The 14,606-nt window shown below is 43.6% G+C and overlaps 1 protein-coding gene across 8 annotated transcripts in view; it reads left to right on the forward strand.

The window, feature by feature from the left end:
* The window catches only part of Ndel1 (nudE neurodevelopment protein 1 like 1), a 46,119-nt gene that overhangs the window by 13,415 nt on the left and 18,098 nt on the right, over positions 1–14,606 (forward strand). For 3 of the 8 annotated variants that reach the window (XM_021176324.3, XM_021176321.3, XM_085829903.1), the window contains exons 1-2: positions 5,429–5,605; positions 13,270–13,367. In XM_021176324.3, coding sequence (XP_021031983.1) covers positions 13,282–13,367 — 86 coding nt within the window. In that variant the 5' untranslated portion in view covers positions 5,429–5,605; positions 13,270–13,281. Of the gene's footprint in view, positions 1–5,408; positions 5,606–5,659; positions 6,189–13,269; positions 13,368–14,606 lie in introns of those variants that run through there. The other 5 variants (XM_085829907.1, XM_085829904.1, XM_085829906.1 and 2 more) reach the window with 3 other exon arrangements.

Genomic DNA, 14,606 nt, shown 5'->3' on the forward strand with positions numbered 1-14,606 from the left:
ACAGAGTCTCATGTAGTCTAGGCTGTCTTTGAACTCACTAAGTAGTTGTATAGCTGAAGATGATCTTACACTTCTGATTTTCCTCTTTCTACTTCCTGAGTTCTGGGATTAGAGGGAAAAATTACCATACCACATTTGGAGGACAGTGCTGGTGATAGAGGCCAATGCGAGGCATCACCTTACCTACTGAGCTGCAGCTCCAACAATTTATTTTTTAACAGTAAAAAGTAGTATTTCTATTGTCTTTATTTTAAACTTTTGAAACATAATCTCTATGTAGTCCTGGTTGACCAGGAACTTGCTATGTAGACTAGGCTGGCTTTAAACTCACAGAGATCCATTTGCCGCACTGTTTCCTGAATGCTGAGATAAAGCCATCAGCAATTTCAGGCCTATATTACTGTTGTCTTGAATGACAAGAGTATAGGTACTAAAAGATATGGTTTAAAATTTGAATGAAAGTGAAGGCCTAAGGTATGACCCAAACCTCAGAGCCTCTGTAACCTGGCATCAGTTCATGCAACCTTTGTACCATTGAAAGTCTCCATCTGTGTTAAGTTCTCAGGATTTGCAACATTTTCCAGACAGTGTTGGTAGTTGCGCACTGGGATTTATCACTACCTAACCCTCAATTCCTTCTTTCATTTTCACTGAGGCATATTAAATGAGTGTGTGCTAAGTGCCTGGTGCTGTGGGCTATTCCAGCTAAAGGGTCCTTGTCCTGGCTGAACTTAAGTTTGGGGGGGGAGGGGAGGGTTGGATACCTCCATGGCTAAAAGGCAGTATTTTAATGTTTTTCTATTTATTACTATTCTTTTTTATTCATTTTGAGACAGGGTCTTATGATGTAGCCTTGACTGGCCTGAAACTTACAATATAGATGAGGCTGGCTTCTGCCTTCTGAGTGCTGGGACTGAAGGCATGCACCACCATGCCTGGCAATATTTACTTAAAATAATTTGTGTGTGTGTGCGCGCGCATGTGCATACTTGAGGAGGTCAGAAGAGGGAGTCAGATCCCTTAAAGCTGGAGTTACAGGTGGTTGTGAGCCACTTGATTTGGATGCTGAGAACAGAACTCAGGTCCCCTGGAAGGGCAGCAAGTGTGTGCTTCACTGGTGAGCTACCCCTATAGCCCACATTGATTGTTTGTTTATTAACTTATTTAGTTATTGGTTTATTTTGTGTGTGTTGTCATGGTACACATGTTGAGGTCAGAGGACAGCTTAAGGAGTTAGTTCTTTTTTCCCACCAAGTAGGAACCCATGGATCAAAGTCAGGTGGTCATACATTGTAGGCTAGCAACTTTACTGGCTCAGCCATCTTGTTGGACCCCAGAGGCAGTGTTTCTAAGTTTGCTTTTAACTACGCAGCCCTCTATTTGTGTTTTGAATATCCAGGAAGGCTTCCTGGAGGAGCTACTTGTGAATAAGACTGAAGAAGGCAGACCTAGCCTCAGAGGTCGTCACAGTGCACAGGGCAGTGAGAGTTGTAAGATGGTCCTCAAAAGGAAGGGAACTGTCCTGGGGCAGGGGATCTTAGTTACTCTCCTACTGATGTGAGGAGACACAATGACCAAGAAAACCTGCAGACGGAAACATTTAATTGTGGGGCTTGCTTATAATTTCAGAGGGCTAGTCTATGATTACCATGGTGGGAAGCATGACTGCAGGCAGACATGGCCAGAGGGCAGCTGAGAGCTTACATCTGATCCTCAGGATCAAGGCAGGAGGCAGAGAGAAAGATTAAGATTGGGTCTGGCATGTGCTTTTGAAACTCTAAAGCCTACCCCTGGTGACAACATCTCCTTCAAGAAGCCCATGCCTCATAATCCTCCCTAAACAGTCCACCAACTGGGAAACAAACATTCAAAGATAAGCACTCATGTGGCCGTTCTCATTCAGACAACCACAGCGGGACACAGTGGTGCATCTGGTTAGACTCAGGGGAACTTCTGGATGCAGACTGCCAGGGTGGGTTGGAGCGGCTGTGTGGGCTCTGATCCTTCATGGCAATAGTAGCAAGGAGACAAATCAAGTTTGGAAGCAGGGACGCTCTGTATACAGTGGAATTTTAGTGATATTATTCTCAAAGCAATGTAGAGACTGCTAGGGTGGAACAAGAAGTCATTCAAGGGAGGGAGATTGGGGTGGAGAGGAATAGGAAGCAATAGATAAACAGGTAAGCCGGAGGCTTTGGACTAGGGGAGATGCAGGCAGAATAAAGTGGAAAATGAACGAACTTGAGTTTGTAAGGGGAAAGTTGAGACTGTGTGGTGGCCACACTGGTGAACTGAAAGCCAGGCAGGGGATCATTACAGGAGATTCGATGAAAAGTTTGTGTTTTCATGACTAGAACATAGCACAGCTGAGAGCATGTAAATAATTCTAGGGAATTCAGTTGAAGCAAAAGGAAGACCTATTGGGGATAGGAGAGTGGACATGAGGCAGATCATTAGAAAGCAGCCAATTACTGAGATCCCTCAATCTAATCTCCACCTTTAAGGAGTAGCAAAAGAAACATATCGATTAAAGGAGTACAGAAAATTAGACTGAAGTATTCTCCCCCCCCCCGTGTGTGTGTGTGTGTGTGTTTGTGTGTGTGTGTGTGTGCGCACGCGCTCGCGAGCTTTGTTGTTTAAGTCCAGGTGTTCTTATGTAGAACTGTAGGCTGTCCTGGAACTTTCCAGGATTACGGGCGTGCACCAGCACACCCAGTGAGCCTTTGATTTTTGCGGTGTCTTATTTACCTGATCCATAAGTTAAATATGTTCCATCTCCTCAGAGTTTCCGCAGCAGGTTTATATGCACTGCATAACTGTGCTGGCTAGTCTTATGTCAACTTGACACACAAACTAGAGTTATCTGAAAGGAGGGAACCTCAACTGAGATCCAGCTGTAAAGAAGGTTTTAATTAGTGATTGATGGGGGAGGATTGTGGTTGTTTTCATCCCTGGGCTGGTGGTCCTGGATTCTATAAGAGAGCAGGCTAAGCAAGCCATGGGAAGCAAGCCAGTAAGCAGTAATCTCCTTCCCCAATCCCCATGGCCTCTGCATCACCTGCAGCATCCAGGTTCCTGCCCTGTTTTGAGTTCCTGTCCTGATTTCCTTTGGTGTTGAACAGTGATATGGAAGTGGGAGCTGAATAAACCCTTTCCTCAACAACTTGCTTTTCGGTCATGGTGTTTCATTGCAGCAGTAGAACCTTAGCTAAAATAATTACCTTTTTTGAGTATGCGATGGGCCAAAGTCCAGCATTCTCACTAGCTGGAGTTTGGACCCAGATCTCTTTTAGTAGCTGATCACCCTTTACCCATCGGAAGGGTGGAACTTGATCTGTTTCTTGTATTTTGTAGCAGAGAAGATGTTGGGATATTTACACGTGTTCTCAGAGATTGTTACATTGAACTTTCTGGGTCAGTCCAAAAAGGACCTTGTACTGGAACCTATGGAAAGTGCTCTGGAATGCTTTACAAAGTTAGAAGGGTACCACAGCTCTCACCTTTTCTTCTTACAATGCTAGTTTTATAACTTGTGCTTCCTTTTGAGACTGTCATCTTCTTTACTGATTTATTTCCCATGGATTTGGTGTAATGGAAGGAGGTCGGGCAGTTTGCTGACTCTAGGGTACTATTCCAGCCTCTGGGCCAATGAAGAAGATCAGAGCAGGGCCTTTGGCTTCTGAGGGCTCTGCCAAACTAAGCCCATTCATTAAGAAGGGGATGATGCCAGTCCTACGGGCAGAGCAAATGGGAGGGGCAGCAGCCTGGGAGATGATGTCAATGTTTTCTGAAGGGCCTGGCCAGCCATTAAGTGACTCAGTGTGTTTCTTAGCACCTCAGCCAGGAGGCAGGACAGAAGCTGTGGCCTTTTTATCTTTTCCTGTTTGGGTGGGACTGTTCCTGTCTTGGCACCAGGTCTATAGGAAATCCTTCATTAATCACTTCTCTGCCTTAAGTCTGATTAGATTGAGCACAGTTTCAGGTAGGGAAGCCAGACTGAGTTTCAAAGCTGTTCCAGGCCACTGGCCTGTAAAGCAGACCTTTTTTTTTTTTTTTTTTTTTTTTTGAGTCTTATGTTACAATATAGATCTAATGATTCCAGCTTCAAATGTTGTTGATGGTGAAAGAACCTAGTGGGGAAACCCCCACTCAACTCCCGATTCAGCGTGCACCCAAGAATCACGAATAGAACACAACACCTTGATGTAACAACACGAGGTATTTTAATGGCGGAGCTCCGGGTCGAAACGTATCTCACACAGGAGACAGTGGATTCGACCACGAGGCTTGGAAGCTAGGGGTTTTTATAGAAAAGGAGTGGGGCTGGGGGAGGAATTGGCGCGGTTTTACATGATTGGTCCATTTAAACATCAGCAGCCTGAGGTCAGAGGGGTGGGAGATAGGGAAGCGATGGGCCTGCCCGGGCATGTCCTGGTCTGTTCTGCTATGTTCTCAGCCCCAGGTTTCAAAGCTCACAAACAACTCTTTGGGCTATCTGACATACATTACATGAATCACAGGTCTCAAGTTTTATTTCCTTTCAATGGTTAACAGTAGTGTATGGAAGGCACTTTCGCCCCATGGTCTAGTCTATGTTTCCCTTCTTGTTAGCATAGTAGTGGATAATAGTGTAGCTTCTGAGTTTGAATTTGCGTTGTAGGTGAGTGACCTTGGGGAACTTCATCTTGCTATTTCTTACTTGTAAATGAGAGTGACATGGGGTTACTGTGACAAAGCAATGCACCCCAGTGACTTGTACAACTACGGGTGCGACAAACCGCACAGTGAACTCATAATCTCATTTTTAAAACCCTATATCCTTCATAGTGTAGTTCAAGACGCTTTAGACCCCGCTAATCTTCCTCTGCTCATCAGTTTGGGTTCTCCTTAAAAATCCTTCTCGCACCGTTTTTAGTTTATATTGACCTTTCCCAACCGTATACGTGGGCTCACCTTGTCTTTCTTAGGCTCAGCATGCCTTATGCTATGTTGTTTTGTCTCCAAACTTCAAAACCAATCCCAACAGCACTGAAATAACAATTACACTGAGCATGAGACAGCTAAAGTTCCTATAATTGTTCCTCAAATGCCTATTTTAAATTTAAGTTTCTAGTTCCAGGACAGTTGTGTATTTCTCCTGTCTCCTTCGTGAACTAGTACTCTATACTGGCTTTATACTGGCTTCCCATCTTAGCCTAGGGAACTACTCTCCTGCGCAGCACAGCTTCCAGAGACAGCACAGGGCTAAAAAACCCACCTACTTCGGGGGTCCCGGGCAGCGCCTGCGCAGGACGCTGTCGCAGGCCTTACGTCAGCGCGCAAAGCCTAGGTCGGCTCCACGTGACGCTAGCCTCCCACCGCTCCGCCCCTCACGCCAGCCTGCTTCTGCGCATGCTCTAGACTCCGCCCCCGTGCGTCACAGAATGGCCTCCGACACCCAGGGAGCCCCTGACGTGTCGGGGAGGAGCCCGGTGCGGGGGTACGCGGAGTGGATCTCAGGGCTGCGGAAGGGAGCAGAGCTGAGCGGCTGGGCGGGCCTGGCCAGGCCAGCGGAGCAGAGACGTCGGCCGAGCGGCGGCGAACATGCGCTTTTGACACATTGGCGGTGAGCTCCCGTGCGACGCAGCCTCTGGGGTTCGAGCCAGGCGGGCAGCGCCGAGGCCTGCCCCGGGGGAGCCTGCCTGACCGCCAGGCTGGAGCTCAGCCCGCTGGGCCAGGCCGGGCTTGGGTTCTGGGGCGGCCCGTACCGAGACAACTGTTCCAACCGCTTTAACTGTCCCCTCCTTACTGGCGGAGGTGTGGCCCACCGGGGGGCACCTGCGGGAGAACGAGTCCCGGGCTTCCAAGAGGAGGGACGGAGGCCGGGACGTGGCACCGGGGGCTGAGGCGCTGACGGCTCGAGGAGTGGCCCAGTTGGGGTGGCAGAGGCGCGCCCAGCTTCTCGCTCCACCCACCCTTGATTCCCTGGAGCTGCCGGGGTGGTTAGGAGCCGGGCTGGATCTTGATTTCCCAGCGCCCCAGATGCGGGAGGCGAGAGCAGGAGCAGCCCGCGTTGGCAGAGACTGGCAGTCTCGTGACTGTCTGCCTGCCCCGAACTGCTAATCATCCGCTTTGGAGTTGGGGAAAGTCTCACCAACCGACCCCGGTTGCTTGGATTCGCTTCTTATTTTTCTCTGGGAAACGATGAGGTGACTAACACTTTTAAATTTAAGGCGAGTGAGGGTCCTTTTCATTACCAGGGCCCATTCCTGTAGCGTTTGTAAACATTTTAGAACATTTGCTGATTGTACTTGCGACGGATACTGTAAGTCACTTTTTGCTGGATGGGGAAATTGAACCTAAGTACAGGAGGTTGGGGCAATTGAGTGATTTTTATTTGGGTTCCACTAACTGGTGAGAAGTTTAGCTTGGGTTATAATTTACCTTTCTAAGCTCAGGGTTCTGGTTTCTGTTTTCATGAGATTTTTTTTTTTTTTTTTTTTTTTAACTTCTTCAGCTGGAAAGAGGACTGAACATTGGACTTGTGAAAGATAATACCAGGAGTTACTAGATGACTTATTTATTTTCGAGTAAATTGACAAAAAAACCCAAACAAACCCCAAACCAAAGAACAACAACAACAAAAAACAGCCCACAAAACCCCCCCAAAAGCTCAGTTACTAGAAAAATCTTATCCTGAAGCTTGCTCATGAGTGGCTGGTTGTTAGACTGAAAATTATGTTGCTTTCACTGCACTTAAGAGGTAGGGTAATGTCTGCCAAATCAGAAAGCTGATAGGGCAAAGCTCATCATTAAGTTAAGGAGTCAAAAGAGACCAAAGGACACCCAGTTGGGGGTATCTCTTCTGAATTGTTGCTAAAATCTTAGAGTAGGGATGCATAAAGAACAAAGAAAACCTTTAGCTCCAGTTAAGAGACCAACTTAATCTTAGTAGAAGTTGCTAAATCTGCAGTGCCTTGGTTTTGAATTGAATTGAAGTTGGGATCCAGAGCATTTGAAATAAAAAATAGACCTGAATATGGTTTCATGAGACCAACCAAATTTATTTTCATGTGTATTTTAAACCATGCTAAAATAGACTTGAGGATTGAGGAGTTAAGTTAAAATTACTTTCTAGGCACTTCATAAGGGAGAGAAATAAGACCAATCTCATTCTGCATATATGTTAATAGTCATGTAAAATTAATTTTCTTAGTGCTGTACAGAGTATCTTTGCCAGTAAGCTCTGTTAGATGATAACTGTTTAAAGTTTCAGTGAGCTAATTGTCAGTTGTTCACATCTAAAGGTCGTAGAGTGTGAGCATGTCTGCTGCAGAAGTTGTAATTGTACACTCACACTCCATGTGAGACCTAGAATTAAGGAAGATGGAGAGGAGCAGAAAGTCCTTGTCTGCGAGCCTTGCAGCTGTAGAAGATTGTAGATATGCCATTTGAGCACTTTTTAAATCAGTGAAAGATTTGACATTGGCTAACTTTCCCCACTTACGTAATCTCAAGTGACAGTGAGCCTCTCCAAGTACCTGGAGGCAAACTCCACACACACAGTTTTGAGATCACCTGCCAGGGTAGCACATTCGTTATTTGAACCTGTTTCTTAGAAGGAAGAAGTTGATGAATAGGTGTAGTGGGATAAAGCTGGGTACTGCCAGGCGGGAAGCAACAGATACCGCGTGTGATGGGAGGGAAAGAACTGCTTGTTTTAGTCTAGCTCATAAAGCTTGTTCCAGGAGAGACATTAGGGATGCTCTTGTAATGAAAGGAGTCATCTGTTTATAAGTTTGGAAGTCTGTTTACTCTGGTCTAACTTAAGGTCCACTTCTGGCCTAGTAGTTTCTTACAGTTGAATTAGCATTTATGTGATGTTTATGCATCAGGCTCTGTTACACGTGCTGTGCCAATAGTAACTCACCTCATCGTCCAAATACAACTGATTTTCCTGTTTTATAGGTGAGGAAATGAGACAGTGAGAAGTTGAATAGCTTGCCCAAGGTCTCTCAGCCGGGGCATAGTTTGACTCTAGGGTCTGAGCTTTGCATGCTGATTTTTCTGGCTAAATTAATTTTCTTTTAAAAACTTATTTCTGTGTGTGAGTGTGTGCTCACATGTTATATGTGTGAATGTGGGTGGCTGCAGAGGCCAGAAGAAGAGCTAGAGGTAGAGAGAGGGAGTTACTCTGTGTTGGTGCGGGGAACCATATTCTAGTCCTCTGCAAGAGCCACTGACCCACTGAGCCACTTTTTCAGTCCCCTCTGATTTGTTCTTTTAAAAAGTAGATATATTTATTATATTTAATTTTGTGTAGGTATGTTCATGTGAATGGAATGTCCACAGAGACAGGAGGCATCTGAATCTCTGGAGCTATATATATATATATGTGTGTGTATATGTATATACACTGCCTGATGTGGGTGCTGGCCCTCTGGGAGAGCAGCAAGTGCTCTTAACCTCAAAGCCATCTCTATTCCCATCAATTTTTTTAAACTTTTTTTTTTTTTCTTTTTTGAAAAAGTCGCATGTAGCCTAGGCTGGACCTCCTACGTGCCATGTAGCCAAGGAACTTGTGATCTTGTTTTCTCTACCTACTGAAGGCTGGGATTACAGATGTGCTGTATCACACTGGTTTGTGCAGTGCTGGGGATTGAACCCAGGGCTTCATGCATGCTATGCTAGGCAGGTACTTTACCAGCTGTGTCACACCCTTAGCCTCCTCTGACTTATTCTTGATTAAATGTTGTTTTGTTCTAGATTTTTTTTTCTTTTTTCTTTTCTTTCATATTTGTGTGTGTGTGTGTGTGTGTATAATAGGGTCTTGCTGTGTAGCTTCTGGATGACAAGCACTAATAGAACTGGCTATGTAAATGAGCCTGGCCTGACGTGTGTTGATCCTCCTGCCTCTCTGGATCCTCGTACCTCTGTGTCTTCAGAGCTGGGATCACATCTGAGCTTGGTCTCTGGCTTGCACATACATCTGCACTCATGCATGCAAATCTGCACACAAAACACATACAACATCTACCAGTCTTCATGAACACATACACAGAAGCACACAAAATCATATAAAAGAATATGTAGCTTTAGGCAATTGTATATTTTAAAGAGCTAGAAGGATTTCGAAGTTTTTACCAGAGAGAATTGATAATCGACGGAGGAGATAAATATATTTAACCCTACTTACGTAGTGTGTAGTGTATTTACATATTGAACATTACATGGTACTCAATATGTGTAACTTTTTATGTTTTTGAGTAAATTAAAAAAATATGAAAAAAATTTGTCAGCTTAAGAACTCTGAGAACCAAAGCTGGAGACAAACACACAGTTCCAGCATGTGGAAGCCTTGTTTCCCAGGGACCGGCGCTGCTCTGAGAGCTCCCAGGATGTCCCTTGACATCTAAAATCAGAGTTCAAGCAACAAAAGCCACCCCTACCTTCACACAGAAAGTGAGTGAACAAACTTATAGATAAAACTGATTCTGACCTTACTTGTAGGAGACTTGGCTCCACATTCAAACACCACACATTAACATAAATGTTAGATGTCCAGGGAGCCACTAACAGCACTGGAAGTTCCCATAAGGACACTGGTCCATGGTATACACCATCAACAACAATATCAAAAGGTACATAGTAAAAAATTATATAAAACTTAAAAGATAAAGTCCCTGCTGATGAATAAAATGTCAGTACTCAAATGCAGCACTGGTTCATCCACACATGTAATCTAAGAACAGTCTAAAGTTCAACAAAAATGTTTAGGGGCCTCAAATGGCTGCTGAATAGGATAAAATATCCACTTGGGGAAGAGCAAGGCTAAGATACTGTCTGTCATCAGAGTCTACCAAGCTCAGACAGGGTGTAAACATGGAGAACACAGGCTTGTTTACCAAAACCTGGAAGCTTGCAGCGCAGCAACATACAAAACTTAGAACACATTCAAGAAATAGAGAGAGACAGGCGTAGTGGTGCACGCCTTTAATCCCAGCACTTGGGAGGCAGAGGCAGGAGGATTTCTGAGTTCGAGGCCAGCCTGGTCTACAGAGTGAGTTCCAGGACAGCCAGGGCTATACAGAGAAACCCTGCCTCGAAAAACAAAAAGCAAAAAACAACAACAACAAAAAGAAATAAAGAAAATACCTGATAAAACACACACACACACACATACACACTCAAGAGTGAAAATAGGTAGCTCACTGATGGCTGCTCATTGATGGCTGTAGTTAATGGATTTATCCTGGTTGCTTAAAATAGTATATAATCTATTGAGTTAAGAACTTCATATGTGGGGGCTGCAAAAATGGCTCAGTGGTTAAGAGCACCAGTTACTCTTCCAGAAGATCTGGGTTCAGTTCCCTGCCCCGACTTGCCGTCTCTTGACCATCTGTAACTTCAGTTCCAGGGGATCTGATGTCTGTTCTCTTTTGGCCTCCACAGACATTACACTCATACACAGATCAAAAAGTTCCATACATAGGAAATAAATACAAATAAAGCTCTAAAAAAGATGAAAAAATAGATTTCAAGGTATGAGTTAAAATTTTTATATGTAGATGGACACAGTCTTAAATTATCTCACCCCAGAGGTAGTTAGGTAGGAGTGTGTGTGTGTGTGAGTGTGTATGTATGTGTGTGTGTGTGTGTGTGTGAAAGAGAGAGAGAGAGAGAGAGAGAGAGAGAGAGAGAGAGAGAGATTGATTGATTGAGAGGAGTGTGTTAGAGTACAAAGTGTTCTTAGGGCTTTGCTAATTGACAAAAGAGTAAGAACATTTGCAGTTTCTTAGTTAAACAGCCTTATAGTCACAGTGCCTACTCTGTGTGGTTACCATCCCCCCCTTTTATTTCCATCGCCATCTCTATATTTGAGCCATTCTGGGCTATCATCCTGGACGTTACCCCAGGACTTCATTGCAGTCTTGGGTTGCAGCTGCTATGTTCTTCGTCCTGTGCTTTCCAGGTCATTTATTTCAACTGATTTGGAAGAATTTATAAATAAGACACAGATCTTGCCCTGGAGAACTAACTAGAGAGACTTAACCTTTGATTTCTTGTCATTGGTTTCTCTTGGAAAACAATGTCAGTAGCAGAGGAGCTGCGTTTCTTGTGCGATCTCTGGTCTTTATAACATCCTAAAAAACATAATTAAAAACATAATTTGCTGGCTTTTTTATTAGAAACAATATTTTAGCTGTCCATTGACACATGCCAGTGTTTAAATAATCTAAATTTGGGGGCAGGGTTGGATTTTTTTATTTGCTAAGGATGTAACCCAGGCCTCATACATGCTAATTAAATGCTCTGTCACTGACCTGTGTCCCCCAGCTCTTGGGAGTATTTGTTTTTACTATTTTGTCTATATGGGTATTTTGCCTGTGTGTATGTGTGCATACCACTTGCATTCCTGGTGCTCACAGAGACCAGAAGAGGCCGTCAGATCCCCTTGAACTGAGTCACAGATGGTTGTGAGCTGCCATGTGAATACTGGGAATGAAATCCTAGTCTCTGGAAGAGCGGCCACTGCTCTTACTGCTGAGCACTGTACATGGCCTCTAGTGCATAGATTCATAGTTTTCACGACACTGTGGGAGATCTGTTATAGAATATTAGAGAACACACAGGGATTGTTGCTTCAAACCTAGATGCTTTCACACATTCCTTGTGATTCTGTCTTCATCTGGATTGTTACAATGTACTCCTTTCCTAAGGAGACTTCAGTATGAACCCAGAAGGATTTGGATGCCACAGGGTGATGCCTGCACTTTGGGTCTTTTGAAATAATGAGTACTTCTGGCTGCTGAAGAGCCCATTCTTACCCATTGACTACCTACCATAGGTCAAGTAGTAACCTCTGTATTTGGGCAAGGGAAGTGGCAATTTCTGGGACTCTGACAACGGGACAGAATTACAGAACAAACCAGTATTTATCAATCAGTATATATACTTGAAATATTTAGTCACCCTGTCTAGTCCATACGTTTATTAGATGAAACCTGAACAACTGAAGCCCTAAGAGAGTAAGCAGTTTGAATAAGTAATTTAATGGTGGAATTGGAACCCTAGAACTCAGCTTCAACAGGACTCCTAGCCTTGTGTGGTTAACATATTAAAGTACTTTCATGCTCTAAAGACATCTCTAAGAATAGAGCAGCGGGGCTGGTGAGATGGCTCAGTGGGTAAGAGCACCCGACTGCTCTTCCAAAGGTCAGGAGTTCAAATCCCAGCAACCACATGGTGGCTCACAACCATCCGTAACAAGATCTGACTCCCTCTTCTGGTGTGTCTGAAGACAGCTACAGTGTACTTACATATAATAAATAAATAAATCTTTAAAAAAAAAAAAGAATAGAGCAGCACAGACAAATCTGTAGATGTTACTGTATCTCTTTTGTTGTGTGGATGTAGTGTAGTAACAGAAGTTGAGCAGCAAAGAGTGGGTTGTAGGAAGAATGTGGCAGGAATCTAGAGTGGGCCAGTCATCTTGGTGTCTGTACCTGTCCTATGATTGGGAGTTTTAGCCAGTTGAAATGGCAAGATCCCTCCTCTGTGAATTCCTTGGGGAAGAACTGAGATAAAGGTCATTGCAGTGGGAGATGAGTGAACTTGGAGTAAACTTGGATTGAAGGATGACTGAGGATGTTTTCAGAAGTGTGATCTGAGAATGTGGGTCTTGCCTGATGTGGTAGTCTCACTTGGCATGAAGGTTTCTAAGCAGCTTGCATGTTAGTGTCCCTCCCTCTGTCCCTTCCTCTGTTCCTCTGTCCTTTCCTCCCCACTTTCTTTTGAGATAGGATCATGTAACCCAGGCTGGCCTTGAACTTTCTGTGTTGCTGAAAGTTTCTGTGACATCCCTCACCTCCACTGCAATTCTCAGTGCTGAGATTGCAGGTGGTGCCAGGGATCAGACCCCAGGCAGGCATTTTAGCAACCAAGCCACATCCTCAGATCTCTTACAGGTGTTTTTAAGCAATTATACAGCAGGAAATCGTGTAAGTCTGATGTTTGTTTCTGTCACTGGATTCCTTGAAGACAGTTGGCCATAAACTAACTGCTGGAACTGTTTGTAGGTTAATTCTGTAGTCAAATTATCTAGCATCCAGTGCTATAGCTGAAAATGCTTCTCCTGTCATGACCTTATCCACTGTGTTGGTTGTGCCCAAGTGAGGTAATATGTGCCTAAGTTACAGGAAAGTGGCAGTAACTCCTAGAACCTTTGAAACTACCAAATGCAGTGGCCACTCTCATTCACATCCTGGCTCTTTGTTTTTACTCTCACAGGCTTTCTTGATCATGGATGGTGAAGATATACCGGATTTTTCAAGTTTAAAGGAAGAAACTGCTTATTGGAAGGAACTTTCCTTGAAGTATAAGCAAAGGTAATGTTTGAAAACATAAAATAGGGGCGGGATTTGGAATAGACTGGGTAGCTTACGCATGCTTTTCCCTTTGGAGCATAAGGCTAAATTTAGAGTTTCGATTCTGCAGTAAAACAATGTTTGTATTTAAATAGTATAAAACTACTACCAATCTTTATATTGTTCAACTTGAACTATCAGGAAGCTTTAGTGCCACCTGTGATTCCTGATTGCCTGCCTCCTGTAGCTTGTGACTAGCTGGGCTGTCTTTGGCCTGCTGTGTGTTTTCTGTTGCTCCCTCATTATTTGCTTATTTGAGGTGCTTAAAACAGACTTTAGTCTTCTCATGTGTACATTATTAGTGTTGGGAGGCTGCTGAACTAAGCTATGGAATATTTTAGAAAATTTATTATTTTACTTAGTTGGGAAGAAAATAGCTCTTTGGACTCAATGAATCTTAATGAATCTTTTTCTTATACTTTTTTTTGAGATTTGTTTTTATCTTATGTGTATGGGTGTTTTGCCGCATATACGTCTATGCACCTTGTGCCTGTCTGATGACCATACAGACCAGAAGATCCCCTGGGACTGGAGTTAAAGATATCCCCCAGAGGCTGGAAAGCCCGTGAACCCCTTTTCATAATAGTTTAAATGCAGAAAATTAAGTAATGGAATTATAGAGAAAATTAGTTATTTCAAAAATTGTCTAAATATTAAGCTAGTTTGTGATATTATAATAATGTATTAGTGCATTACATAAAAAAGATGGAGAAGCTGGATGTGGTGGCGCATGCCTTTAATCCCAGCATTTGGGAGGCAGAGGCAGGCAAATTTCTGAGTTCGAGGCCAGCCTGGTCTACAGAGTGAGTTCCAGGATAGCCAGGGCTATACAGAGAAACCCTGTCTTAAACCCCCCCCCCCAAAAAAAAAAAATAGAGAAACCTAGTAACTCCCTGATTCTGAATTAGTGGTAAGAATGAGTGATGCTTAGCTTTGTACCAGCTGTTGTGATTTTAGAATATTTGTTGATTTCTGATTAGATTGAAAAATATGCTCAATTTAGATTACTTCAGTACAGATACACACCCCTCCTCTTTCAGTTTTATGGAGGAAGAAGCTAATGGTTTCAAGCCATGTAGAACTATTTTTTGTAAGTATTGTAATTACTGATTTGTGTTTTGGGGGAAGCTTATAACTAATTTTCATTGAATCCTGCATATATGTGGAACAAGAAATATAAGACATTCTCTTTGCTGTTTA

This window comes from Mus caroli, unplaced genomic scaffold (assembly GCF_978045245.1).
Source record: "Mus caroli unplaced genomic scaffold, Mus_caroli_1 scaffold_13, whole genome shotgun sequence".
In the NCBI taxonomy this organism is placed as follows: domain Eukaryota; kingdom Metazoa; phylum Chordata; class Mammalia; order Rodentia; family Muridae; genus Mus; species Mus caroli.